Genomic DNA, 14,384 nt, shown 5'->3' with positions numbered 1-14,384 from the left:
CGTTAAGGATAGGTAAAGGAGTTTGTTTGAAAGTTAAAATAGGTCTAAATGCTAAAGTTCAGATCTAGGTTCCCAGGATGAGACCAATAGTTAGAGTTAGGTAAAGGAGTTGGTTTGAAGGTTTGAATAAGGTCTAGATGTTACAATTCATGTCTAGGTTCCCAGGTAAGACTAATGGCTATGATTAGGTATAGCAGTTGGGTTGAAGGTTTGAACAGATCTAAATGTTATAGTTCAGGTCTAAGTTCCCAGGATGAGACCAATGGGTATGGTTAGGTGTAGGAGCTGGGTTGAAGGTTTGAATATCTCTTGATGTTACAGTTTAGGCTAGATTTAGGGGTTAGAGCTGCTGATTTGTTAGGCAAAGATTTTGGTTAGGTCTAGGAATTACAGTTAAGGTCTGGGTTTATGGGTTTCCACTCTAGGTTGGGTTGAAGGCTCGATTTAGTTTAGGTGTTGAGATTTTTATTATGTTCAGGATTTACTTCTAGCGGTTTGGGGGTTATGGGTAGATCTAGGGTGTTATTGTTGAAGGATGTGGCTATGTTTACTGGTTGTGGTTTAAGGTTTTTGAAAAACGTATAGGTGTAAAGGTTGAGACATAGACAATGCCTTGTGTGGCAACACTTACAAGGCTTAGATTGAGTATATAGATTAGATTAAAGATTACGGTTAGATCTAAGGGAGTTCAGTTAAGATGGTGGGTCAAACACCACAAATGTAAAGCCAAGGATTGGGTTTAGGGTAAACAGTTCCAGTTAGAACATCAATTGAAAGTTATATGTAGGTCTTTGGTTACATTTTAAGGTCATGGTTTGGTTTAGGACTATGGGTAGAATTATTGGACAATTTTTAGGCTTTTAAGATCACCACAGTTCTGAAACATCATAAGTACACCATCCAACAGGTTCAAACAAAAAATGATGGTAAATATGAATAAAAAATCATTAAGGAAATTTTACATCCTGCCAACCTCCTGCCAGTGTTCCCAACTCAAAGAACCACCCATGACTATGACCAATGTACTGTCCCATGTTTCAAAGGGGGAACTTGGAACGTTCCCATGTGTTACTTTAATTGATTTTTCTTTTTAATAAAAAGCTTTTAATTTCAATCCTCTGCTCCCACACACCTGACGCTTCAAACAGCTCAGTGTGCCGTAATGCCACGTTATAAGCTTATTACCGGTTCTCCAAGCCTCCAATTATATTGTACAACAGTTGAGCGCCCTGTAAACTAATAGTACATTATACCGCAAAAGCTAGCACAGAGGGAAAAAAAAATGTAATAACATATATTAATCTCATGTTCTCAGGAATAATGGATGTAAATTGCTATATTTATGTGACGTGTCGCTCTTGTCTACGTATTTTGCGCCATTTTCTGGAGTTTCTGGAAACGCTAAAGGAAAGGATTATGTATGGTGACAGATTATAATCATGTTCTGGGCAGGTTTAAATGCCAATTCTTCATGCTGGCACTTCACTAGGTTTTTGTTTTCAGTACAATTCTCCATGCATGCGTTGACAATTGCGAGAGGGGAAAATGCGTTATCTTTGTTGCCCTCTGCTGGTCATCCCTGGCCAGGCGCCGGCCCTGAGCGGTGCCAGCTGTTGTAATCACAATCATTTCGGAAGCATTCCTTTTAATGTAGTGTTTATGGGCTAACAAAATTCACTTGCATAAATATATTTATGTTTCCGAACGTGGCATGCCAGGTGTAATAAAACTGCCGAGATGGGTCCGCTGGTGATCGACCGTGATCGCAAAATAATTAACATAGACTCATATTTTTCACTTGTAATGTATTTTTCATGCATTTTTGACTCTTTTTCTTTTTTTCCTCCCTCCAGTGTTGGCTTAGAATGAGAAAAATCTAATTATTTCCTTCTGGCTGATGTTTGGTGAATATTGATGGCGATATTTGACCTCGTGTCTGATAAATTGGTAGGTTAGATTTAAGTATATCTAAATGCCATTGGAAACTGGTCAAAAAACCCTGAATTTTTTCTCTCGATAGGCTGCCAAATGCTAAAATATGCTAAAACCCCTTTTTAATTAATTATTTTTGTATTTAATAATATTATTTTAAATTCGGTAATTGTATATGACAGTTACTGTTCAAAACAGGTAGATTCTATTGCAGTCTGAATGTGGCTCAATGTGAATGTGGCTCAATGTGAATGTGTTAAGCTGAAGGCTAGAGATTTAGTTTTCATTAATTTATTTTAAATCATTAATTTGATTTTTTTAAAGAGTCCCTCCTATATGTGATCATAGCTGACATTGTAAAAACATGATCAGGAAACACTCCGACTGCTTTCTGATTGTCAGTGGGGATCGGATGTCATGGGGCATTATGCTAAGGAGCATTTATTTATAGTTTGTGGGCATGAGGTAATTGAAAGATATCCTATGTGTCATGGCTGTGTCAAATCTGAGCCCCCACTACAGTAAATACTGACTGTGGCCCTAAAGAAAGATGGGGCCATCCTACTGGAATGAATAGCAGGCAGGCATTGTAATGGAAATACTGTGATTCCTGAAAGTGCTGTACTGTCTTATTACATTGAAAAATTCCAATGACAGGTCCACTTTAGTTTTCCCATGGTGGGTAATTGACCTATCCACATCATAAATTAACCTTTGATTTCATTTGTTTATTTGACTTCCTTGCAAAATCATTTTTAATACAAAGGCTCCATTCTGTCGGATTTTCTCTGATGCCCCAAAGCTGTAACAGATATATCACAGTGAGCAATGATGGGTCGGGTAGATAGGTTTGTGTTCGGTGCATGCAATCCATGCGGCACTGCTATTGATTTTTGATTGTGCGGTTAACCGAAAGCCGTTTGGGCAGACAAAGGTCAGAGAGGAGATTAGAAACCCTGGAACATTGGGGTCAGCAGGCTTCCAGGGGATTGGCTATAACACAATAGGGGGCGAATGCCATCGGTGACCCTGCCGGGAAATCTGCTGCTTGTCTAAGTCTACAGGTCATAGAGAATGACCAAAAAAAAATAATAATAAAAAATAATAAAAAGCCAAATAAAATACATTGCTGACAGATGTACGTGTCGGGGTGATACAGGGGGATGATGATATCATGTAGAAGACTCGGGTCATCTCAGGTGAAAATAAGCTCCAATTAAGTTAAATTTATATTTATGTACAGAATCTGGAAGAAAGTTTTTGGCAATGACAAAGTTTTTAGACTTGGTGGATGCTGAAGCCAAAAACCTTCCTGAGAGCCCTTGGGGAACTCTATGGGTGAGCCTCCAGGTCTGTACACCTGCTGTGCCAATTGTAGGGGGTAACTATCATATTTGCACCAAAATACTAGGTCTGTAAACCTACTGTGCCTACTATGAGGAGCTCCTACCATTTCTGCACCGGTTTCCTGGTCTGTATACCTGTTGTGCCCATTATAAGGGGTACCTACCATCCTTACACTAAGTTACCTGGTCTATACACCCACTGTTCCCATTATGAGGAGCTCCCATTATCTTTGCACTAGGTTCCTAGGTCTGCACCCCTTCTGTACCCATTATGAGGGCTCCCACCAACTCTGCCTCAAGTTCTTAGTTCTGTACACCTGCTGTGCCTATTATGAAGAACTCCTGCCATCTCTGCACTGGGTCTGAACCCATTTTTTACCCAATATGAGGAGGTTCCATTATCTCTGCACTGGACTCCCAGGTCTGCACACCTACTGTGCCCACTATGAAGAGGTCCAATCTTTATTTTTGCCATTTGGGGGAACCAAACAGAAAACTGTGGGAGAAAATGTACCTATAATTATGTATTTTATTGTTTTTTAATGGGGGGGGGGGGCAGACATAGATTTACAATAAATTGTGGTTCCCAACAAACCAGATGTGAGGTTTGAGGAAGATGGTCATGTGGATACAAAGCGGGGTTCCTTTAAGACCCATTTACACCTGTGCATTTGTAAGGATACACTTTATCTCCCTCTTGTTGGATGTATTTCAGACAGAACAGTCATTTCCCAACATGGATGGAAGAAGCAATGAAAACAGTGGAAAAAAATGTTGGCCTGGATATGCACTTATTTATTTCATTGGAGATCACATGACCCGTATGGCTGGAACTGAGCTTTAAATCGAAAGCTGAACACAATGGGCAGCTTGAATTTTTAGAAAAAGGCTGGCAGTATTTATTTTTTTATGTCATATTATCACCAGTACTAGACCTTTGGGCGGGAAGCCCCTTTGAACACCATTTATAAGAGGTTTATTTCCGGTAAGTCTAGCGGCTAGTGCACAGGTGCTGATCCACTTCCAGTTTTGTGCTTGGACAACCAATCTCATCATTATACCGGTAGTCCACATGTGTACGGCATTGTGACTTCCAATCATCACATCCAATCAGATGCATTGTGATCATTTGTAGACATTTGGATCGATATTTACGAATAGATCTGCTCTTTACCCAACTGATTGGAACCCAAAAAGCTAGGTGTCTTACAATTGGCTGTTGACTTCTATTCAGATTCACTTCACTTTATCAGATCAGAAATTGGATCAACCCCGTGTGTATTAACCATACAAATCAGGTAAAATAGGATGAATATGAGGCATAAAATAAACATGTGAAGGCAGCAAAATGTATCAGAAGAGGAATATGGGATCTGCCATGGCTGACTGGGCTCATGGGGTGTCATGCTCATCTATTCCATTACCAAGCCAGTTTTTACTCCAGAGCAAGCATCAAGCTAATATCCCTGGATTTGCATATGTGTTCTGGTTTAGTGAATCACTAAGAAGAACACCGAAGATGGGGATGACAAGAGTACTTGTCTGCCAAGGCAGATCCCTTTATGCTACCCAGATCATCATAGACAGACATATATAGAATATCTATAATTATTAGCAGAAAGTGTTAATACTAACGACCTGCGTACTGCTGCACTCCGGCTTAGGCTTGCTGCAGGGGGTCTGCTGCGGTGGGGCTCTGTGCTGTGGAAACAAACAATAACAAAATATTAGTGATCAGAATGGTGAGCATTTGTAGCCACACAGTACAATATGGCACATGAACATCCCCAACATTCAGGAAGATATGACTTGGAGTGCGGGTTACATAGAGATCACTAAGCCCATGATTGCTTAACAAAGCACCCTATAAAATGTTTTATTCCCCACTGAAAAGATTTGCCCTCTCCAGATCTTGCTTTTGCAGTTCTCACTAAAAGAAGAAGCCTAGGTGGATGATGCCCCTGTTCCCCTCTGATTGAAAAGATAAAATCACAAAGAAGAGTACCTAATGGTGAAAAAGGCCAGAACAATTTTAATATCTCATGTGTTGTCACAGCCACCACATTTCAGGGAGGTATGATCTCCTTCATCAGGGCTTAAGTGGTGGCAAAAATTGGAAATGGAGTTGGCACCAAACACAATTTTCATTAGAACTCCCTTATGTATGGAGTGCTTAGAGAAAGTTTGGCAGCAGCATTTGGGTTGGTGCTGTCTCTTGTGGTTTTATTAAAAGGTCACTGATTTGCGTAAGCAGACTCGTCAGAATTAGTAAACCAGGGGAACCATGAAGAAACCAAGATGTCCTCGCCATGACTTGATGTCCCAGTGCCTCTGTGCTATGCTCTTTAAACACCATACAACCTCGACAGTTGTAAAATTTTAGATCTGCGTTCACTTTCTGTCCCCATTTATGGTTCAAAATGTCGGTCACCCATGGAAATAAAACCCTGTGGAGGTTCGGACGATGTACTGCCTAAAAAATTTGTTGGCTAGAATTCCATGTTTTTTGTCTCTCTGAGATCTTCATCTCCAAAAGATAACCAATAATATCTTCCAATGACATTTATTTTTATATTTAGTTGGCTGAAACAAGTTAAGTTCCCACTTGACTCAATTTGATCCCCCCTTGATCTTTTCCTGTATTACAAATCTAAAAGTTGCAAGCATTGGCATTTTTGGTTTTCAATACAAATATAACACAACACTAAAAGCACCACAATACAAAAATCTCATCTGTCAAATTTTGATAAAAATCTCAATAAAAGTTACCAATTTTGGTAATTAGACAGCAATGACTAAAAACATTAAAACAAATGTGAACATAAAAAATGTTTGAACTGGAAGTCCCTTAAAATGAATGGGAATCCAACAATTGTGCAATATGGTTTGGAAAGCTCCTGATGGCTTGACCTCACCTATTGATGTTGTTACAAAAACACCTTTAGGTACTTCCAAAACTTTTCCTGGAGTTACTAAGATGGAATAGTGGGGCCTGGTAGGGCTAAGGGTGCTCAGACAACAGCTATAAGGCAGGACTATAAAGCAGGAACCAGATTTGGAGATGCCTTTAGAGAAAACTTTGATCCCATTTTCCCAGAAGTGATTTTTGGAATTCAAAGTGTAATCATTACAAATTACTGATAAAATTATAAAAAAAAAATGACAAAACATCTAGATTTACAAAACTTTGTTCAAATTTTGAGCCCAGCTCTAATCTATTGGCAGAGTATGGAAACTTTGGCTTCTATAATGTAAGACTTTTTGTCCAACAAGACGGTAGGCAGGCAGCTTATGGCTCTATCATATTTTATTTCATATTCTTTTCATATTAAATTAAATATAAAACATTTTATACATAATTATTCAGCACATTTTTAACTGGAGCCCATGTTATGGCCGGCTGGGACAAGATATCTCCCTCCCCCTCACCGGCATGGAACGACCATGAAGCGATAACCATAATAGTTACCCAGCAAAGGCAATTGTAACATATTGACACAATTCTTCACATGGCCACTGCAAATGATGGTGATTTAATATACAGGCTTGGTTTAATAACAAATAAACACTTATGGCTGAAATGATAGATGGAAATTGGAAAATTGAATATCTATATATAGATTGGAGCGTACTGCCTTCAATGCAGAACCATAAGCAGATGTCAAGTAATTGAAAAGTTATTGGACCATCGACTACACACGTCATCTGTGCTGAGATGGGGGAATATTATGAAGTAGCAAAATAAATGACAAAATAAATGATCAAATGATGATTCTTGTAGACGGTTTATGTAAAGAGGTCCTTTCGGGGACTTCATAAATCTGTATGATTAAAGTCCTGATGTAATACAACAACAATATCATCATGGAGGACCTCTAAGGAGACCAGTACTTCAACCCAGAAGAGCAAGGGTTCTTCCTTGTGGGATGGTGGCATGGGACAGGCTTTACCACTGTAAGGTCTGACTCAACAGGGGCATGGTGGTTCCGTCACCACTATTTCCACCCCACAAAAGTCCCCAAGAGTCCCTTTTTGCAGCATTATATCATGGGACAGGCTCCTCTACTGCAGAATATATAGGTTTGGCTAAGCTGTGACTCAGCAAGGGTCATGGTGGACCTCTAAAGTGACCACTACTTCCACCCAAAGAGAGCAATAGTTGATTTTTGCCATATGGTGCCATAGGACAGGCTTTTCTATTGCAGAACATATATGTCCGACTCAACTGTGATCCAGCAGGGGACATGGTTGACCTAAAAAAAAACACTACTTCTACCCAACAAAGCAGGAATCTCTTTTAGTAGCATGGTGGCAATATATAGGTCTGACTCTTTAGTGGTGCACCACTAAAGAGACCACCACTTCCACCCAACAAAGCAAGAGTCCCTTTATGCAGCATGGTCTACTGTGAATATATAGGTCTGACTTAGCTGTGACTCAACAGGGACAAGGTAGTCCACTAAAGTGACCACTACTTCCACCCAAAAATGCAAGGGTCCTTCTTTGCAGCATGGAGGCAAGGGACAGGCTTTTCTACTGTGAATTTATATATCTGACTCAACAGAAACATGGTAGTCCTCTAAAGAGCCCACTCCTTCCACCCAACAAAGCAAGGGTCCATCTTTGTGGCATGATTGTAGGGGCAGGCTTTTTATACTATGAATATAGAGATCTGACTCAACAGGGGCATGGTGGACCTCTAAAGAGACCCCCTTCATTCATGTTGTCAGGGGACAGGCTTTTCTATTGCAGAATATATAGGTTCAACTCAGCTGTGACCCAGCAGGTGGCATGGTGGAGATCACTACTTTCACCCAAAACAGCCAGAGTCACTTTTGGCAGCATGGTGGCATGGGACAGGCTTTTCTACTGTGAATTTATATATCTGATTCAACAGAAACATGGTAGTCCTCTAAAGAGCCCACTCCTTCCACCCAACAAAGCAAGGGTCCATCTTTGTGGCATGATTGTAGGGGCAGGCTTTTTATCCTATGAATATATAGATCTGACTCAACAGGGGCATGGTGGACCTCTAAAGAGACCAGTACTTCCACCCCAAAAAGCATGAGTCACTTTTTGGGACAGGCTAATCTATTGCAGAATATATAGGTCTTACTCAGATGTGACCCAGCAAGGGGCATGGTTTACTTCTAAAGAGACAACCACTTCCTCCCAAAAGAAAAAAGGTTCCTCCATGAAGCATGTTGGCAGGGGACAGACTTCTCTACTGAAGAATATTTAGGACTGATTCAGGTATGACCCAGCGGGGTGCATGGTTTACTTCTAAGGAGACAACCACTTCCACCCTAAAGAGCAAGGGTTCCACCTTGTAGCATGTTGGCAGTGGACAGACTTCTCTACTGACGAATATATAGGACTGACTCAGGTATGACTCAGCAGGGTTCATGTTGGACCCCTGCGGAGCAAGCACTGTTGCCACTTGGAAAACCTAAGTTCCTTGTATGAAGTATGCTGGCATGCTTTTTAAGGAACTGTAGGACTTTGCCCACCTTTTGTTTTGATGCACCTGGCATATATTTAGCTTATTTAAACAAAAAGTTCAGTTGACTTTGAACTCCAGCTTTGTGGTCAACCGTCACTTAGAAGTACAAAAGCCAATTCTTAGTAACAGAGACTTCATAGCCAGCAAAGTTCTAATTTACATCCACTGAATAATACAAATTTCCTTAATTTCTCCAAGGAGCGCAGGCCACCGGTGCTAAAAATCATCGATCGAGCAAGAAGAAGAAAAAAAAAATCAAGAGAGCGCAGAGGAGTCCCTGACCGACTCGTCCAGCTTCAAGGACGAGATGTAGGTCAACCTAGCCCCCGATTCTGCCAGACGTAATATATTCCTTTGTGACATTCACTTTAACAAGCTCTATATTTTTGCCCGGACGAGAGATGTTTCTAGGAACCAAGACGTAGGAATGGATTTACATGGAATTTTATACAGCGTCTCTGTTTATAGGTCAAATAAATGTGTACACGGGGCTGGAGCCATCTGCATTGTTATATGTGACTTTCAGAGCTCAGAGCCTTGGCAAGGTCAACGTTGTCGGCAATAAAACGAGAAAAAGTGAGACACGGCTTAGCTTCTTCAATCCAATTTAAGTCTTTCTCAAAGGACTTAATCTAAATCCGCCATCATATCATTTCATGCAACAAGCTTGTGACGAGCCTTACAAAATTTATGTAGATTAAAATTCATGGGTGCCATAGCGCGCGGTCCGTATTATTAAGATTGATTAGGAGAGCTGATGGCGTGATTAAAAGAGCCCGGCGTTTACTGTTGTAATTAATTAGGCATTCACACACAACAATAACCAAAAGGATATGCTGATCAACGTGGAAGTGGTGAGAGGTCCGAGATTTAATGCCGCCATTTAATGGCGTGCAAAGCCAAAAGCTCTTCCACGAGTCATCTCACCGTGAGGACGCGCAGTATCCATATAAACTGTCGTTTTTGCTGGTCACCTTCACATCTCATGGCCTTGGTTTGTCATTACGATACCGAAGGACGACTCGTTTGTTTGTGTAGCATCGGAGAAACTCAACTTTTTCAAGGACTTATTGGGATTCGTGAAACAAATCTGCAATAAGCCGTAGAGCGTAAAAAACAAAGTCCGTGACACTCGGTCAGGGCCAGCTAAATGGATCTAGGTAATGAAATAGATGAATGAAAAGGAAAGAGATTGGTCAGGGAAGGTGCACAGTTTGGATTAAAAAAATTAAAGCTGAATGCCAGCTAAAACTTTGAACCCCCTCTCTTACCCCATACCATAGATTAGAGGCAACTCAATGCATTTCTGATGCTGACCTGCCATTCATTTTGGCTTGGAGCAAGCTTATTGTACCAGCGGCTGTTGGATGTATTGCAAAAGTGATCTGGGCTGTTGAAGAGCCACCAATCACCTTTACTTTATAGTGATGCACATGTGCATAGAAGAGACCTGCAGGTCCTGAGAGCTCAGGATTGGAAAATGATTGGTCAAAATTTATTTATTCATCCCTCCCTTCTGAGCAGTAAACCTGGAAGTGCTCAGCTTTCAGCACAACCACTTTTTAACTATTAAACATAGCACTCCAGCTGGAAAGAGCAATGATTGTGTGAATGAGTGCAGGGGAAACATTGGGGGTGTACTAAAGAGAACCTGTCATCCCCTCTATTGCCATTACACGGAGGCTTGCCAGACCAACACACACATATATGTAAATGATGAATGCCCAGCACTTGTTTAGTATCATCCCCAATGCCGGAATATTTCTAGGGCCATTGTTTACTCTAAAGTGATGATCCATACCTCTGTCACCTATAGACAATTTTGAGTATTATCATTTTTCATGAGCACAAGAAATTTTAATGCATGACAAATTTGGTATCAACATAACCAATGCAGCCTCTTTTTTTGGGAATAAAAGGGGTCAAGGATATTTTTTGGATCCTTCCGCGGCACCAACTATATAGCCAAATCAAGCATCAAGCACTGTATAACTGTTCTGATTTAACGGATGCCTACAAATTCTCATTCACTGCATAAATCTGTGTCCATGTCCTATAGAAATATGAAGGTTCAGAGAATAACCCTAAAAAAGCTTTGCTAGGTTTGGATTATGACCTCATAATCTGATTACTGTGAACCGGGATTGTATTGTTGGAGCCACCATATCCTTCCTTGGAGAAGTCATTGACCTGGCAGAAATATGTTATCTCCTATATATCCATTACAATAGTTTCCCTTTGGGATGAATAATTTACATTTTAGAAATCAGTTCCCAGCCCCAATAGCAAAAAAGAAAACCCTGTAATTTAAATCTTGCAGAAAAGCACCAACACTAAAACACCAAGAAATTTCTATTGGAACCTAGTGGCGTGGTCTACAATGGGGACTTGTTAGGGGTCCTTATCTCTTTAAATGTACATTATGTTTGCTACAATGGTAATACTAAGGACCAAAATAGAAGAATAACATTTTTAGAAGGATTGATGACATATTCACCATTTGCTGCTCCCCTGGAGAAAGAGTGCATATTGCCAGATCCGGAGGTAAGGGAGGACATCAACAACCCTAAGAAAAGATCCAACACCACCCAACAGATTTGTAATGGAGAAATGAAGAAGATCAGTATCATTGCAGGTGGGGTGGGGGTTCCTTTAAATAGACCACATTTATTTTTTATGGGCAAGGGGACTGGGTCTCTTTTAATCCTAAGGTACAATCTACAGGATGTTTACCTTTTAGTCTTGCTCGTTTTTTGGTTTTCTCTAATTAGAGATCTGCCATATTACTAGTAAAACGTCAAAAACTTTATAGATAAAATGCAAGCCTTATGTAGAAATTCAGCTCCTGTCAAATCTCTGTACATCCATTGGTTCAGTGTATTAGTATTATTGATGTTATTATTATCATCAATTGTAATAACCTCTTCCTCTTATTAGGTGAGTAGGGGAGTATAAATAAATGATACTTTTGGTTCCATTTGGATCCATGAAGGTTTAGCAATGAAGAACTAATACTGACTGAGAGTCAAAGCTGTATGAGGTGTAATACCTAACTGATGCCACAAGAGGTCAGCAGAGCTAATGGAAGATTTGTGACAATGGGACTCTTTCTAGGAGATAGTTATTGCAGGTAAAACAACACTGCAAATATTTTATTATAAATGGATAAATATTACTTTAATTTCATTCCAAAAAATGAAAATAAAGCATCACAAAAATTAGAATTATTTTGGTAACAGGAGTCATTGTCTGACTGCAATAGTTCTTGTTCTGTGCAGGAAGTCCTTGGCTAAGTGTTCCCAGCGACTGCTTTATTCTAAAAAGACCGACACTAACTGCTGCACTTATTGCTGCATGTGGTCTAGGTCCCCGATTTGACTAATTTCTGCCAAACTCTTCCCCCACTCTCCATAATTGGTTAAAGCAGGCCATAGGCAAAAACAATCATGCAAGCTATAAGTGGCATCAGCAAGCACCTAATCATGCTCATGAATTGCTAATAACTTTATATATGATATGGCCTAAAGCCTAACCCAAGATCCCATGGTCTACAGCTGCACAGAACACTGTGGTTATTTAATGTGATTAGAGACTGTCCATTCATTTCAGTTAGCCAGCAGTGAGATATGACAATCTGAATGGCACAACCACTGTGCAGCACCGAGCAGAAGGCAAACTTCTTTGCTAAATAAAATGCACAAATATAACTGCCCTTGGACATTGGTTTTAAAAGGCATTAACACATTATTCACTTTAAGCCAGACACTTTCACATGTTATCTAAAACACAATAAAATGGCTGCATTTCCACTTTACAAAGATGAGACACAAGACTGATTGAACAGCTGCGTACAAAATGCCTGGAGAGACACGCGAATGGAAGATATCAATTTGTCTCTCAATTCGCACAGCAACATGTGCCAATGTTGTCAGCCACATCTGAAATTCCAGCTGGCATGCAGGAGGTGATGGGAATTTAGTATAAAGGAGGACAGGAGGTTGGTTGTCTTTGAATTATGAAGATGAAAAGGAAAGGCTTTCACTATTGCTGTAAATGTATTCTGACTTCTGTCTTGGGTTGCCTACAGGCACTGGATGGCACCAAGATGGGCACACCATGACATAAGTTGTCATTGGGTGGAGGTGCATAGTAGTGCCCCCAGAGGTCAAAGGAGGTAACAAAAGTTATCCAAGTCCGGCTCATCCATGGAGTGTTGGTGAGCGGCCCGCTGATGCCAATGTTCTCCAATGTTTGCCAGAGCCCTCTAGGTATAGAAAGTGATACAATATGTATTATGGGTGGGCCGATCTACCTCCAAACCCCCTGCTCCATATAACTCACATGGCACCACAGATAAACTTGATGGATATTTTATTTTGATAACTAACTCGACTCGGAGCACAAATGCTTTTATTATAGCTGCCAAGACCCAGCTTAATCACCTCCATTTATTACTGCACAAGAGTGAGTTTGGGAGAATCCGCTCATTAAAATCTGTAATATTTCAAGATGAAGATGGTAAATGAGATCTTTTCTCCTTTTCTATCATTCTGTCCCCCCCCCCCCCTTTTCTCTCCCCATCTCTATCTCACCATCTCCTGTCTCTCCATCCCTAAGCTTCTGTTCTCTCTTCCCATTTATCTCTCTCTCCATATCTCTCTCTGTCTTTTCCTCCATCTTCCCTTTCTTTGTCTTCTCGCCTTCTCTGTATCTCACATCTTTATCTCCATTAATACTTCTTCTACTTTCTTCTTCTTTCTTTCCTTCTCTGCTCTTTTCTCCATTTCCACCATCTCGCCCACATTTCTTTTCCTCTTCCATTCTTGTTCTCTCGCTCTGTCTCCCTTAGACCCCCCAATCCTCTCGCTTCTCTCTCTCATCTCCTTTCCTGACCTCATCCCTCTCTGTTTTATCCTTTCTCTTCCCCCTTTCCTCTTCTCTTGTTTCTTATATGTTCTCCTTTTCCTTTCTTCAACAATTGTTCTATCCATCTCCTCTCCCAATCTCTCTTGCTAATCGCTCCCACTTATCCTCCTTTTATTCATTCTCTCTTTCCCTCTCGTCTCCCTCTATTGTCTCTTCATTTCTTCTTTCTTCACTTTCTTTCACCTCTTCCTTTCTCTCCCGCTACACCTCTTTTCTACCTATGTCTCAGCTGTCTCTCTACACTCTCTCCATATCCTAATCTCTATCCCTTCCTTTTCCTTTTTTTTATTCTTCCTTACATGTTCCACTCCTAATTCCTTCTCTCTCCTCATTCTTTTTTATTTCCCCCCTCTATTCCATTTCTTACTATAGTCTCATTTTTTTCCATTTTATTTAATTCACTTTCTCCTCCTTCCTCTCTATTTGTTATCCCCCCCTCTTAACTCTCTGCCCTCTCTTTCTTCCTCTCTCCACATTCTATATATTTTCTTTTTTTTATCTTTCTCCCTCTTTCTTCCCTGTATCTCTCTTTTTGACTTCCTCTTTATTGTCTCATCTCTCTCTTAACCACCTATCACTTCTACTTCTTCCCTTCCCTATCTATCTATCTATCTATCTATCTATCTATCTATCTATCTATCTATCTATCTATCTATCCATCTATCCCTCTATCTATC

At 40.3% G+C, this 14,384-nt stretch overlaps 1 protein-coding gene across 1 annotated transcript in view; it reads right to left on the bottom strand.

Annotated features, from left to right (window-relative positions):
* CELF4 (CUGBP Elav-like family member 4) overlaps positions 1 to 14,384 on the bottom strand; it is a 700,213-nt gene that overhangs the window by 46,818 nt on the left and 639,011 nt on the right. Inside the window, 1 exon segment of the mRNA XM_072413517.1 lies at positions 4,914 to 4,979. Within this exon segment, the coding sequence (XP_072269618.1) occupies positions 4,914 to 4,979 (66 nt within the window).

This window comes from Pyxicephalus adspersus, chromosome 6 (genome assembly GCF_032062135.1).
Source record: "Pyxicephalus adspersus chromosome 6, UCB_Pads_2.0, whole genome shotgun sequence".
Classification (NCBI taxonomy): domain Eukaryota; kingdom Metazoa; phylum Chordata; class Amphibia; order Anura; family Pyxicephalidae; genus Pyxicephalus; species Pyxicephalus adspersus.
This window is presented reverse-complemented; position numbering and strand designations above follow the sequence as displayed.